At 36.8% G+C, this 14975-nt stretch overlaps 1 protein-coding gene across 1 annotated transcript; it reads right to left on the reverse strand.

Moving 5' to 3' along the window:
- Nucleotides 1-57: 57 nt before the first annotated feature.
- Nucleotides 58-4359, reverse strand: LOC131304604 (cyclin-B1-2-like). The gene is made up of 4 exons (XM_058331899.1): nucleotides 4124-4359; nucleotides 3922-4022; nucleotides 1363-1460; nucleotides 58-489 (listed from the first exon to the last, which is right to left on the reverse strand). Exons 1-4 carry the CDS (start codon nucleotides 4256-4258, stop codon nucleotides 389-391), a joined length of 435 nt encoding a protein of 144 aa, XP_058187882.1. The 5' UTR covers nucleotides 4259-4359; the 3' UTR covers nucleotides 58-388.
- Between the last annotated feature and the right edge of the window lie 10616 nt (nucleotides 4360-14975).

The raw sequence follows: 14975 nt of genomic DNA on the forward strand, positions 1-14975 counted from the left end.
TGCCTTGATTTGAATTCCCTAATGGCGAAGTGATAATAGGCATCTCAGCTCTTAAACTTGCAACAAATCACCAGTTTATAGGCCACAACACCATAAACAGACAATATGCCAATAAAGACGGATTCAGAAGCCCTGGACTTCATAATTTGGATCAACAAGCCCCAAGTAAAAAAAAAATCTCCGAATGCCAGCAATGGATATTCTCAATACCAGCAACATGGGTAATAGATAATTGAGCAGGGCAGAGAAGTAAGGGTACAGTCGATTCAACAGTCATATAAAACTAAACCAAATCAAGGCAAGTTTACATTACGAGAAATTAAGTTCTCCACAAAAACAGCAACGCAGACTTAGAAACTTAAATATCTCTGGCAAGTATGGGGATGAATCAGATGAAACTGGGGCAAACTGGTCCCTTGGAAACTCCAAGTCGGACTTCCATTCCATGATGCATGTCCAGGGGGCGGAATGTTTCAGACTCGCGTGGATCTGCAACAAGCATCAAATTTAGAGGTAAGGAAAATAATCAATCAGTCCAGACAAGATCCAACTGTCTTTTGTTTTACCACAAGATGCTACAATACACCAACTACCTAGCACAGGGGGGCCTAATCAAATTGAGGGTAATTTTGATAGTCTAATTTGGCCAATCCATATGTAAATTCAAATCAAATTAACTTTGAAGGGAAACATCAATAAGAACTAGTCTTTCTCCTTATCAATTTCGATATGTTTACCTAGGTATAAAGAAAGCCAATCACAAATCTTTGGCCACATCCGACTGACATTGTTCAGCAATACAAAGCAAATTGAAAACTTAACAGTTACTGTCAGCCATATCCAAGCTGACAGTATTCGGAAATAGATAGCAATTTCGCACTGCAATTTGAAAACATTACATTACATGTTTACCACTGCAGTAAGATATGCAGAGATTTTTTTATGAAAGCTTCACTGAAGAAGGAAAAAAAAAAAACCAAAACAGAAAACTTAACGTTGTCAAAGTATCCTAAATTTCGCAGCTAAAAGAAGAAATACTGAACCTTACACGACCCTATCCTTTCTCTACCAGGACGCATAACATACATAGCACCAAACAGAGGGTGAATAAAAAATAGACTTCCATGCCTCCGTTTAGGCAACAATCGTGTACATAGAAATCACTAACCCTATAAGAAATTATTGAACTTCAAAGTCGAGTTAATAAAGCATCGCTAAAGTATGCTGTATGCAGATAAATCCCAAGATGAAGTTGAAAAAGAAAAAGAAAAAGAAAAAGAAAAGAGATGGGAAGAACACCAAGATAATTCTAACAAGTTGCACCAAAATTTAAATTGGACGCAAAACTATAAATGTCATTACCATTAAGGTAGTCTTCAAAACCAAAGTCTTCCAAACTTCCAGTCAGTGCCTCCAACCCTAGCATGGAAGATGGTATTGGACCTGGTGGCCTCTGGAATCTGCAAAGGCCCATCATCAACAAGAATAATTCAAATAGTATGAAACAAGCCATGCATACACCCAAGCAAATGAGATTCTTACGTGGTATGCGTAAAATAAATGCCAAAATGCATGCTTGCAAAAACAACTACAATAAAAGCTATAATAACTACAAGAAGCAACAGTAGATGCACACCAGTACAACTAGCATCCTTGCATTGAATACATAGCACAGATACACGACACGCCTTTAGATACCATTGGAAAGCCAAAGCTAATGAAGAAAAGGCCAAGGTTGACTATCACTCTTCCTCTTCTTCCTTCTTTGTTCTGATATATATATATACTAGTGTTACCCCGTGCCTACGGCACTACGCATCTCGTTTGGAAGGGCATGACAGTTGTGTGATTTAGGTGAAAACCATGTGAACTTAACCGGGAAGTGAGAAAATGCACTACAGCCATTGGATCAAATGAATCTAGGCCGTTCCAACAACTTGTCCCCACACCCTTCTGTTTTATAATAGATATATATATATATATATATATATATAGAGAGAGAGAGAGAGAGAGAGAGAGAGAGAGAGAGAGAGAGACTCCTCTACCCTGCTTTTTCTACCCTTCACTCGAAGTATCTCTCCACTCTTCTTCTCATCTTACCCCATTCATATCTACCATTTTTAGGGTTTGAACTACGTTTTATATCAATCTTAATAAATTATTGTGGTTACCTGATGAAAGTTTATGACTCTATTCTTTATGTTTTACTGTGTCAAAATATTCTTTACTTGTTTATGATAGCGTTTGCTGTACAAATTTCATTTTGAGTGGTGGACCACTAGTACGATTCACTTCTTCTCCAAATTAAACAAATCAACTAGGTCAGTGCCCCTATCTGAGTAGGGATTTTGTTTTCGATTGAGAAACTACGTGATTTATATTCTACCAGTCATATCCCAGCATCATCCAAACAGAATTCTTTTGATCTCAGGTGGTCATATGCAGTCATGAATCATTTTGTATGAAAAAATTTGACAACTCATCATTTTTCAGATATTATCTTTTTGAAATCTACTTTTAGATACCATTGTTCCAATTTTAAGGCAACAAAAATAAAAAAATAAAAAAAAGGTGGATAGAAAAACTTATTAGATACCATTGTTCCAAATCTCTAATTACTAGTGTATAGGACCCAACATATCCTCATGCAAACCAATGTCACATTCTTAAAAACCTTCCGAAGGATCACATATTCATTCAGTTTTTACTAACTATTGCAAGTCCCAATGATTGGACTTCTTAATCTATACATTCAGTGATGACTCCTAACTAACTATATATAGCAAGTCCCAATTATCTGACTTCCCGATGCATACATTCACTGATGATTCTAAGAAACTTGAATGCTACCATAGTTGTCTTAAAAGCCCAGTAGCATAGGAAATACAAACAAAGAATTTGTAACAGGCGTAACGGGCACCTAAAAAATGTGAAGTATGACACTCTAAGATGCCAAGTATTAAAAGGGGAACAATCGGTACTTGTAATGCTACCAACAACATCCATCGGCACACGCTTAAGCGCGCTTCAAAGCGAGGAGTGGGTATGGGGCTTCAATCTGTTGAAGCGAAGCGCAAAAGCGCATCTTGGGTCTAAGCCCAAGGCGCATGAAGCGAGCTTATCCAGTAACTCTAAGAAATATTTGTCTTTAATCAAAGCTGTCCATTTTTCGACATCAATCTAACGCTGAATAAGATGCAATGCAACGCACCATATTACAGTTTTTAATGAGATCAAAGCACCAGATCGTAGCTCTTATAGAATGCCCTAAATCCTAATATGTTCTCCACCGGCACTTCTTCTACAAGACTACAACTCTTCATATTAGACCACTATTAGCCTACTAGGCTACTATTACATCATCACGTTTCTAATTTCTAAAGCTAAACATTCAAAGATTAGTTTTTGATGGATGCGTATTATTCTTTTGTTTCCGTTTCACTATGGTCATTTGGATGTCATGCATGATTATTAACGTTCTAACTTTTGGACTTCAAAGTGTGGTACTTGGCTTATTATACATGTTGCTTTCAATAATAGATGTCATAATTGATGATGTTGGGTCGTTTTGTCACTTGGTACTCTCTTTTTTCAATGTGCGCTTCACCTCACTGGGCACGCGCTTCGTCGCTTAGACTCCAAGGGCCCTTGGCGCTTCAATGTGCCTTGGGTTTTTTAAAACACTAGAAACCCATACCAAATTAATGTCTTTTTCTTTCTCTTCAATAACCAATCAACAAAGCATTACTCAATTCCTTCTTCCACAATCGGAATAAAAAAAAAATCAGTTTTGGACACCTACTAAATCCCCCAATATTACAAACCCTAGTTAGCAACCAAAACCCCGTCAACATACCTGCTCAATTTCTCAACAAAAAATCAAAGCGAAACATACAACAATTGAACTAGTAGCTTTCGTACCTCGAAAGCATTTGGCGATCGAGGTCCATCTTCAGCGGAAAAGCCGAGCCGTACGAGTTCAGTAGGGCCCTCCTCTTCCTTTGCTCGTGCATCTCCTTCGTCTACACAAAAACAAACATAAATCTAACAAAAAAAAACTCATCTTTACACCACACACACACATATACATATACATATGTTTATTTAGAGAGAGAGAGGATACAGATTGATAGGCGGATTGAAGAGGGTGGGATCCGGTGATCTCGCCCTTGACGCTGTGGAGCCCGAAGCGGAGGGTGTCGTTTTGGAGCCCTCCGATTTCGTGTGCTATCGATTTCTCTGTGTTTGAAGCTTCCATTGCTCTCTCTCTCTCTCTCTCTCTCTCTCTCTCTCTTGTTTCTCCTGCTCTTCGGTGCTTCTGTGAGAGAACTTAAAAACTTTGACACTGCTGTGACTTTGTGGACAAGAAAAGAAGGCGAGGGCCGGCCCATAAGAGAAGTGGTAGGGCTTGGTCCACTGTACTCTGGTCCTACTGAGAGAAAAGCCCATGTTCCATTACAGTGAGCCGGGCCTGGTCCACTGTACTCTGGGCCTATTGAGAAAAGCCCATGTTCCATTCCGTGGGTCTCATGGCCCAATTATGTAAGCCTCCGGGCTTCGTTCAGTTGTCAAGAAATTGGTGCGGGGAAACTGTTCGAAGAAGATTATAGTGAAGTGGCGTAAATGAAAATGAAAAGAATTTGGAAATTGATATTTGCGTTCCACTTTTTATTAATGGCGCTCCATTTTTAACGTGAAATTACTAGTAACTTCATAAATAAAGTGGAGTGCCATTAGTAAAAAGTATAACAAGAATATTGAATTCCAAAGAATTTTTCCTTTGTGCGTTCATTTGATATTAAAAAAAATGAAGAGAAAACTGAAAAGTATAAGCTATAGGTAAAAACTAATGTAGAAATAAGGTTAGTGTAAAATCTTACATTTTTTGTTAGATAAGTTTTGACGAGAAGATAATTATGGTGGAAAAATTAAAAGATTGGGGTCCTGCAAAACGTAGGGAAATTAAGCTGTTTCATATTTTCCTTTCTTTTTTCCTGGAATTGAACACGAGGCCAAAGAGAGAACACAATCCTTAGGATTTTAGATTTGTGGCGACTCTTTTGAGAGAAAGAAGAAGGAAAATATGCATAAATAAGCATCTTTTAGAAAGTTTTTAATTGGCAAAAAAACAAGATCATGTAATTAGCTACCTTTTGTTTGCCTTTTTATCAATTGAAGATTTGTTAAATAGTTAATAATTTATGATCGAGACATGTATTTCTACGAAAACAATAATTCTCATACATTTGTGGAGTGCAGTTTAGGGAAAAAATGATTTTGTAAAACTGAATTGTTATTTTTTTTTCACTTTCCTTATGTTTTTCTTTCACAGTTTAATCCACAATGCTTCCACTAACAATTTGGGCAACAAGTTATGGTATTTTAGCTTGTCGATCTCGATAAGCAACAAGTTTTGCATCTCATTTATAACTTACTATTAATTAGCAGAAACTACTTGACATTTTTCGACCCCTCTCTCTCTCTCTCTTTCTTTCAATAAACTTAAAATTTTTCAATAACTTATTGGTTAGTAAAAAATGACTTGATATTTTTCAAAAACAACAAGTAATCATTAAGTTATTGCCTACCAAAAATACCCCAAATAGAACCAAGGTTAGTATCTGATGGGTTTGAATGTCCTAAGTAGCTCAAGGGGTAGGCCCAATGCCAAGGAACTTAAATGCTCTCTTCCAACAATTCCGAGGATTGAAATGGTACATGAAAATTACTCATGAAAAAAAATGAAGGATTCAGATTCAGCAAACCATAGTTAAATAATTCCTCCTCCAAGTTTCCTTCAATGCAAAAAGGCACCATCTCCGGTTCAATGTTGATGATCTACATCTTTGTTTGTAAGTTTCAACAATTAAATAGCGCCAATAATCTATTGGTAAGTGCTTGGTCGAATTATTATATTATCAAACGTCTGAGCGAGTTGTGGTTAAAAAAAAAAAGGGATAGTCATAATTATAGCTTCAATTGTTCTAATTTGATACCGATATTTTCGATCATCCAACCTTTTGTTTTCCATTTCTAAGTGCTTGGTCGAATTATGAATTGATAGGCCAACAGGCTCTGGCCCAATTGGCATGGTCTTCTCCATGTGGGAGGCCAGGATTTGCGCCCCGTCGTGGGCATTTGGAATTCATGATTATGGATAGCCTCTGAAGTTTTTTGTGAACTAACCTACTAACATCCCGCTAAACCCTGTAAATGTATACAATCTTAGGGGGAAAAAACAAAGAATTAAGACTTGAGATGCACGTGTGAATCTCTCTGTCCCTCTCTCTCTCTCTCTCTCTCTCAACCCTAGCCACCACAACTCTTCGATTTTCTCCCTTCCCCTCCCTCTCGCGGGTTCCATACCCGTGTGCAGCGGCGGGAGGGGGAGGCCATAGTACTACCGACTCCCTTTCTTTGTTTTTCTTTCCCTTCCGTCTCTCCAGATCTACGACTTGTCGTTTGATCTGTGAAAGTTTTGTCTCTCGTACAACGAGAGTTATTAGTTTCGTCTTTGGACGAATTTTGTCTACAGATCGGATTCTCTTAATCGAGGTTGCTTTACAACGATATCTGTGCTTCAGCGTTCTATCCCTACATGATGTCTTTGGCGAGGCGACCCGTGGCAGCTTGGCAGATCTGTAGTTCTTGGGAGTTCATTAGTGCGTTCATACTTGGGTGGGAGTGCATCTGATTGTCCGGGTATTTGGTGTCTTTTGTCCATAACTTTGCACTTTTTCTCGTTTGAGACTTCTAATTAGATGTTAGGCAGTTTAAAATTGTCGTTATTGCGTCAGACCATGTTTAGGTTAGGATGAAAGGCATCGATTGCCTTATGATTTACTTATTTTGTATTTGTTAGACGATTAGTTTGGTTTTATCCAAATTCTTTGTAATGATCTCCGTTTTATAAGTGTCATTGGCGTTTATCAATACAATCTTCTCACTTTTGACAAAAAAAAAAAGAAAGCATGTGAATGTGACTTTTATTTTTGTTTTCCCTTTTCTTAGCAGATATACATCTGATCTCTGGAATAATTATTCAGCAGTTCTAAGGCACCGCTACGTGGTATCTCAACACTTTTACCTACCACACAAATTTTTTTTTTTTGTATGGCTCAAGACGAATTGTTTGTACACCACAAAAATTTATGGTAAGAAATGGTATGTTAGAGCACCACATTACGGTACACCAAAACCATAGAATATCTACACAATAAGGAAGAACAGTTTTTAAATTTCATATTTTTATAAATCCTAACTATTGATTTGCTCCATAAATTCTACGGTTCTCCTTGTCTCAAACAAAATTAATTGCACAATTGCTACTAATTAAATCTCATATTGCGCAGGCACCGCATTACGGTACACCAAAACCATACTATAATCCTCTTATAATAGACTTACCTTTTAGGGCTAGGTTGATGTACCAGCTGGTAAATCTCAATAGTGATCTTTAGTTAGTGAGATTTTCCAGTGTACCTGATGTTTAAATATTTTAAAAACCCAAAGGCAAAGGGCAGATATGATTTCCTCTGGCTATGGATATGTACGTACCAATCGAATCCAATATCGGATTAAAGAATTCTTGGAGGATCTTTATACGTGCCGCCAGAAGGTTTCTTGGATTTTTCCAAAATGTCCATCAAATTAACTTGAAAACAATTGCAGGGATTGGCTCAGTGGTGAAAGCTTGAGATTTAGAAGTGCTTTGTTTCCTTGATTTCTTCTAAGGTCTCAGATTTGAAATCTCTTAGGTACTGTCAACTCTTTTTGAGTCAATCTCATACTGAATTTTGCTCTGACTTAATTGGACTCTTCACTAGTGGGCGGTGGGATTCGGTTCCTAAGATTAGTCGAGGTGCGTGTAAACAGTACAAACACTTGAGTTATCCAAAAAAAAAGAAAAAATCCCTTGTCCGGAAAAGAGAGTAATATATACTCCCTCCGTCCCACATTGAGAGCCCACAATGAAAAGTCGTGTCATTTTTCAAATAAAAAAATCAACTACTTCCGTGTATAATTTTTTGAATTTTTCGCACCAAATTGAAGTACTAATTGAGATCTTTAATATGGTGCGAAAAAATTCAAAAAATTATACATTGAAGTAGTTAATTTTTATATTTGAACAATGACAAGAGAGAAAGTGAGACTCTCAATATGGAACAGAGAGAATATGATTTTAGTACTCCCATTTTATCGAAAAGCATTTTTATTTTTATCGGCAAAAATAACATATTACTATTAGGAATCTTGATCAGGGTACGAAATGCATTCCTTCTTTGATTTTACTCATGTGAATTTATAAAATTATGTTTGATATATTAACTTTTTCTTAATTCTTTTTTTCGGTATTCGAATTTTAAAATGAGGCCTGAGAAACCGAATGAAGGGTTGTTCTTCAAGAACTTGAGCCAAGCCTGATGACAAAGCAAAAAAACTAGGTTTCAGAAATTAGATTTGGGGTTAAGGTAGAGCTTTGCTAATTTTTAATCTCCAAAATTTTTTGAATCGAGAGAGGAAAAAATCAGGGTAAGAGAATTTCAATGCAATAGAATCACCTTTACTCTTTACCCCTGAAAGGATTATTTTTCTAATTAATTTCACATGAATTAGTTGAAAAAAGAAGTGCATTTGAATAAAACAAAACTTTAAAAGGAATTTTGGTATCCTACGGTTATCTTGAGTGATTTCCGAAAGGGTATTAATTTGCCCACTCCACTTATTTACCATTCACACTCCTACTATCATTCTTGTAGAGAACGTGATAAGCTAGCGTTTTCGACGATGAAGCCCGAGCCCTAGGAGTTTACATGTAAGTTCGAAAAATGAAAATAACTGAAAGGTTTGCCAAATTACGAATCTTTGCTGATTAGAATAGAGGAAAAATAGAATCGCTTCCATCTTTTAATCTTTTTAGTAAACATGTTCGTCACTACACAGGTAAAATCTTGGCTCTATACCTGCTTCCGGCGATCTCTGTTTTTTTTTTTTTTGGCAGTCTTTGACTCTGTTACCACTCATCTCCACTGGCTATTCGTGTCACTCATTTTATCTGAGAAAATTCTCTTTCTCAGGGCTCACTGTTGTCTCCTCTTTAAATAAAAATTTTCCCACTATAGTTTCTGTTATTCAGGGTGTTAAAGCTTATGTCCTTTTACTGCGTGCTTCAATGCGCCGGCTAGTACTAGCTCAATGGGTTAGGCCCAATGCCAAGAAACTTATTAATTGCTCTATGTTAATAGAGAAATGATATTAGTACCGACGAGTACCATAGGAAAAACGTACCGACGGTCGCGCCGGACCGTCTTCGGCCACCGGACTGCCGTACATGTATTTACGAAAAAATGAAGTGTTTGGATCGGACACCTACGCATGTAAGATGCTGTTGATTCCCGAAGGGCTCACTCGGTTTTTTTTTTAAAATTTTTGGACGGCTCGGATCGACAGTCCGGTGGCCGGAGACTGCCTGGCGTGGCTGTCGGTGCATTTTTCCTATGCTATTGGTCGATACCAATAGCAGGACTGATGCTAATAATTCCGAAGTTATTAAAACGGTACATGAAAATATTCATGAATGAAAAATGAAAAGTTCTAATTCCGCATACTATATTTGAATTTTTCCTCCGGCCTCCAAGTCTCTCCTTGAATGCCAAATGGCACCATCTCCACTTCAACGTTGATGATCTACAACTTTCTTTGTAAGTTTCGATAATTAAATAATGCTTGGTAAGTGCTTGGTCGGATTATTATTATCAAACGTCTGAACGAATTGTGATTAAAAAAAAAAAGGGATAGTTGCTTGACGGATTTATAACGGATTGTCCCAAGCGTAAAGTTGGGACTAACGTAGCACAATATCTGATAAGGCCGGAGTCGAATCCATAAAGATTGTGAAGTGTGCTGACTTAAAAACTCAAGTTGTTATAATTTAAACGGACTCTTAGGTATTCACCCCTTGTCGATTGGATGAAATTAATTAACTAAAACTTAAGAAATTGATTGCTCTTTTCAAATAATGTAAATGAGGTACGGTCGTAGGGTTCATAGCATTTGCAACCAATCCAGATTAACCTGCTCCATTCAGTGTTCTTAAAAACATTCAACTTTAGATTGAAAAAGATACCCCACAAGATGCGAACCCTTATAGTCGCCGTTTACCCATACGCAACGAAGAATAAATTTTGGACCCTCATTCCCCCGTTCACATAGGCTCCGACAATATCCGAGTTCATCTACGAGGAGTATTTTATCAATCTAAAATTATCTTTTTCATTATTTGAAAATAGGACCAATGTGCTAATCACTTCGCGATCCTACCTATACGACTACTCGTTAATCATTGCACAAGAAACATAAGAAATCCTAATTTGAAACATGCTTCTATTACGCAAGGTGAAAAACAAATAAGAAATATAAACTAATCAAATACCAACGAATAACTTTTATTAAGAACATAAATTAAAACTAGTTATCGAAGTGCGAGTAATTGAATAAAGTATCACAAACTTGAAAAGAAAAGAGAACACCAAACAATATTGATCGCAGTCCCTGTTCTTCGTTACCACGCAAAGTTGTTAATCCCATACCGTACCGGCTGGTACGTACCGAATTTGGGTGAAACCGATACTTTGGATCTCTAATACTGTCTCAGCTCTAATAATGGTCCTTACCGGCGAGTACCGGAAAATCCAGCCAATCTCGAACGAGATGGAGGTACTGGCGATTTCGTCCGGAATCATTTTGCATGACTGTGACTGGGATTTACAAACCCCTCTCATTCAAATCGCCACCAGAGAGAGAAGAAGGAGAGAGAGAGAGAGAGAGAGAGAGAGAGAGAGAGCTGTACAATATAGTTCATACCTGGGTTTGCCATGAGAGAGAGAGAGAGAGAGAGAGAGGCAGAGGAGAAGAAAAAGCAGCAGCAGTAAAGGGAAGGGGACGGGGGGTGGTGGGGAACTGCTGGTAAAAAGTTGACTCTAAAAAAGTTGAAACCCTAAAATGAACTAGGACCAAACTACCCTTTTGCTTACTAGAACTTACACGTGGAGAAAAAGGAAGTGGGGAGATGAGTCAGTAAAGGATTTTGTTGCAAGCCTAAAGTTTCATTTTTAAATAAAGTGAACTTTCAAAATTTGATATTTATGGAGCTTATATAATGAGGGTGTAATTTGTGTTGTCTAAATGAAAGTTTATGTTATAAAAAATGGAAACACATGGGAAAAATATAAATTTATAACTATATATAATGGTAAGAGAATAAATTCTTTACATCACCGGTGTAAATATTTGTTTCCTTTAAATCAATTGTATTGCGACACGTGTTAAAACAGTGGTCTTAATTAATAAAACACGGCGACGTGACGCAATACAATTAATTTGAAAGAAACAAATGTTTACACCGGCGGTGTAAAGAATTTATTCTCTAATGGCAATATCTTCAAAAAAAAAAAAAACACTAAATCCGAAACGGTACTCAGTATTTGACAAGTAGCGATATGTACCATATCAGTAGAAAATCGGTACCTTAACTGGTACGGTATTCAGAACATTGTGACCACAGTCTCTGTGCGTCGGCAGCCCCCATTCTTCTTTTTTTCCTGTAAAAAAGTCCCCTCTTTGTGCGCAGCTTTTTTTTTCTTTTTTCTCCCACGTAATTCGTCCTCTCCAGCTCTCCTTTTAAAGCTGCTGCTGCCGACTTCACTTGTAAAAGCTCTCATGAGATATCAGTCACTTGGGGTCTAGCCTTGGTCAAAATATAATTATTAAACATTAGGCCCACTTAGAAGATCAATTACAAGTTCAATTAATATAGCTTCGGGTCCCATCAATTTTATGATTTTGTATTATTCTGCTAACCCATTTTACTTTCAATACCACGTACATAGCAGCACAGTAGGAGGTGGAAAAATTATAAGATGCAATTCATGCTTCTTTTGCTTCAATCAGCAACTAAACAATGCACATTAAATCTAAGGTGTGATTGTCCAATTGTTTGTTGGATGCTTTTCTTTTCCGGAGTTTTAAGCTCTTTATACTTGATGCTCTTCTCTCGATGTACCCTTTCGAGCAATATAAAAGTGTTTCGTTTGCCGAGCAAAAAAAATAATGCACATTAAAATGTTAAAACCTCCGAATATCTACAGCACAAAAATCAAGCATTAATCTTCAAGTAATATTATATAAATAGACTTAGCAATAATAAATTAGGAAGTGCGTATGTGAATATTTATGTGCCTATCAATAGTCATAGTTATACCTTCAATAGTTTGATTTGATACCATATTTTCGATCATCCTAACTTTTGCTTTCTTTTTTTAAGTGCTTGGTCGAATTATTATGACTTGATAAGCCAATGTGCTATAGCCCAGTTGGCATCTCGTGATCCTCCACACATGGGAGACAAGGATTGAACTATCGTCGGGGGCGTTTGGAGTCTAGGACTATGGATAGCCTATAAAGCATCCTGTGGACTAATTAACATCCCGCCAAGTACCCTTGCTGATGTATATAATCTTGAAAAGAAAAAAAAAATTGACTTGATATAATCTGGTTGGATGCGAATATGACTTATTTTCGATTTCCTTTTTCTAAGCAGATGTAGTCGGCGGTTCTGGGGCACCGCCACCACTCTTTTTTACCACATATTTTTGTGTGGCTCGGGACAAATTACTTGTACTCCGTAGAAATGTGTGATAAAAAGAGCATTAGGACACTAGATGACAATACACTAAGACCACAGAATAATCCTCTTTCTTATAGACTTTTTTTTTTTGAACGGATTTCTTATAGACTTACCTTAGGGCTAGGTTGGTGTACCATGTTATAGTATAGTCCAATAGTGATCTTTAGTTAGTGAGATTTTCTAGTGTACCTGATAGTTGAAAAAATCAACCAACATACCTTCTTTAAATACTTTTAAAACTCAAAGTGAAGCTAGGTCAGATATGATTTCCTATGGCTATGGATAGTACCAATAGAATCCAATATCTGATTAAAGAATTATTAGAGGTTCTCATACGTACTGAGAGAAGGTTTCTTGGATTTTTTTCACGATGTCCATCAACCTAACTTTTTTGTTTTTGTTTTTTAGGGTGTTTCGGATCAGTTTGCGCGCACCTCAAACTAATCTCTATAGCCCCTCAGCTGTTTCACACGCTTAAGCGTGAGGTGAGTTGGCTCTAAGAGTTGTTGGTAAGGAGAATCGAATCTGAAACATTAGGATGAAGCAAACACCTAAGTTCCAAGTCAAGACCACTTGGCCAACCCTCTAGAGTTTCCATCAACTTAACTTGAAAACAATTGTGAGGGGTTGGCTATGTGGCGAAGGTTTTGAGATATACTTAAGAGTTTGTACCAATCTTTTACTGAATTTTGCTCCGATTTTAATTGAGCTTCTCAATAGTCGGCAGTGGAATTCGGCTTCCAAGATTCATTGAGGTGCACGCAAGTAGCATAGGCACCTGAGTTATCTAATAACAAAAAAACTCTCCTCTTGTTCTGCTCCATTGCGAGACAAACTGTATAAGCGCTTTCTCAGCACAGAAGAAATGAGTCAATATACAAATACTGATCAGAAAAACCCTAAACGTGGCTATTTGCCGGAAATCAATTTTCTCGAAAAGGTTATATAGAATCCTATTAATAATAACCCGTATAAATAAATCACTTCTGTCTATTAAACAAAACATCTTGAATATACTTAATTACAAAGTGGATTATATGATAAATAAATAGAACAACACCTAAAATTTTACTACTATTTATTACCCGTATAACATTAAAACACTTCTGTGACATATCATCTTTTGATAACACTTGATTCAGATATTAAAGGTGTTTTTCTAATTCTAAAGTAAGTCAATTCAATAGTTTTTTTTTTTTTTCTAATAACTTGAAATCTGGCTCAATAAACCGATTAATTCAACTTAAGTCTTTTTTTTTTTTTTTCTATCAGCATTAAAAAACTTTCATTGATAACAAAAAATTTATATAACTAAACCCTAATGAATTGATACATTTTGGGGTTTGGTTTATCCTTAACATGCATGTACCGTGCATATAGATGCAATGCAACAGATAGATGAGAATCGATGAGAATAACTTATTCAACGAAGTTATTCTGAAAAATTGATTCCAAATTCAAACAAGCACAAGGTTTTCAGGGCCTACCAATATGACCACAGGACGGTTTTATTAAATGCTCTCTATTTCCACAAGAAATTAATTAACATCTTTCGGTCAAGTAGACCCAGTAGGTAAGGGTCTTTGTGGACTCAAATGATTCACTGGAATTCCCTTTCCAAAAGAAAAATAAATAAATAAATAAGGTCACTGGAATCATTCTTATTTTCCTACAAAATTAATGACTCATCCATGAATAAGACAATCTCAAAATAGAACAACACCTGGTGTGTCCATCTTCTTTGGCAAACTTTGCAAATTGGTGGTTTGGAAATAGGTTTTGAAATTTGGAAATGCACATTTGGGAGGTGATTTTCTTTGCCACTCTTTGGTCATTGTGGCTTGCGTGGAACGATATTATTTTTAACAACACGACAAGGACAGTTGGTGAGGTGGGGGATCTGATCAAGACTAGGGTAGCTATGTGGATAAAAGTTAAGTTTGATATAAAGACATACTCTGTGGGGGTATTTTAAAAGCTTTTTACATGGAATTCGTAAGCTGAAATTGTAGGTTGATGCTGAGATGTTGTAGCGCCCAAATTTCGGTTGAATGCTTGTAATTTTTTTTTCTCTCTTTCTGGTGGTGAGCCTTTTTATGCTCACCGGCATGCTCCATTCTTGATGCACCCCTTTCGAGTTTTATAAAATGTTTCGATATGCTGAGGAAAAAAAAAAAACGCACCTGTTGATCAAGAATTTCAAATAGAACCAAAGTTGGTATCTGATGGGTTTGAATGTCCTTCTCACTGCGTGCTTCAATGGGTAGGGCCAAAGAACTTATTAAATGCA

The sequence above is a fragment of the Rhododendron vialii genome, chromosome 10a, assembly GCF_030253575.1.
Source record: "Rhododendron vialii isolate Sample 1 chromosome 10a, ASM3025357v1".
In the NCBI taxonomy this organism is placed as follows: domain Eukaryota; kingdom Viridiplantae; phylum Streptophyta; class Magnoliopsida; order Ericales; family Ericaceae; genus Rhododendron; species Rhododendron vialii.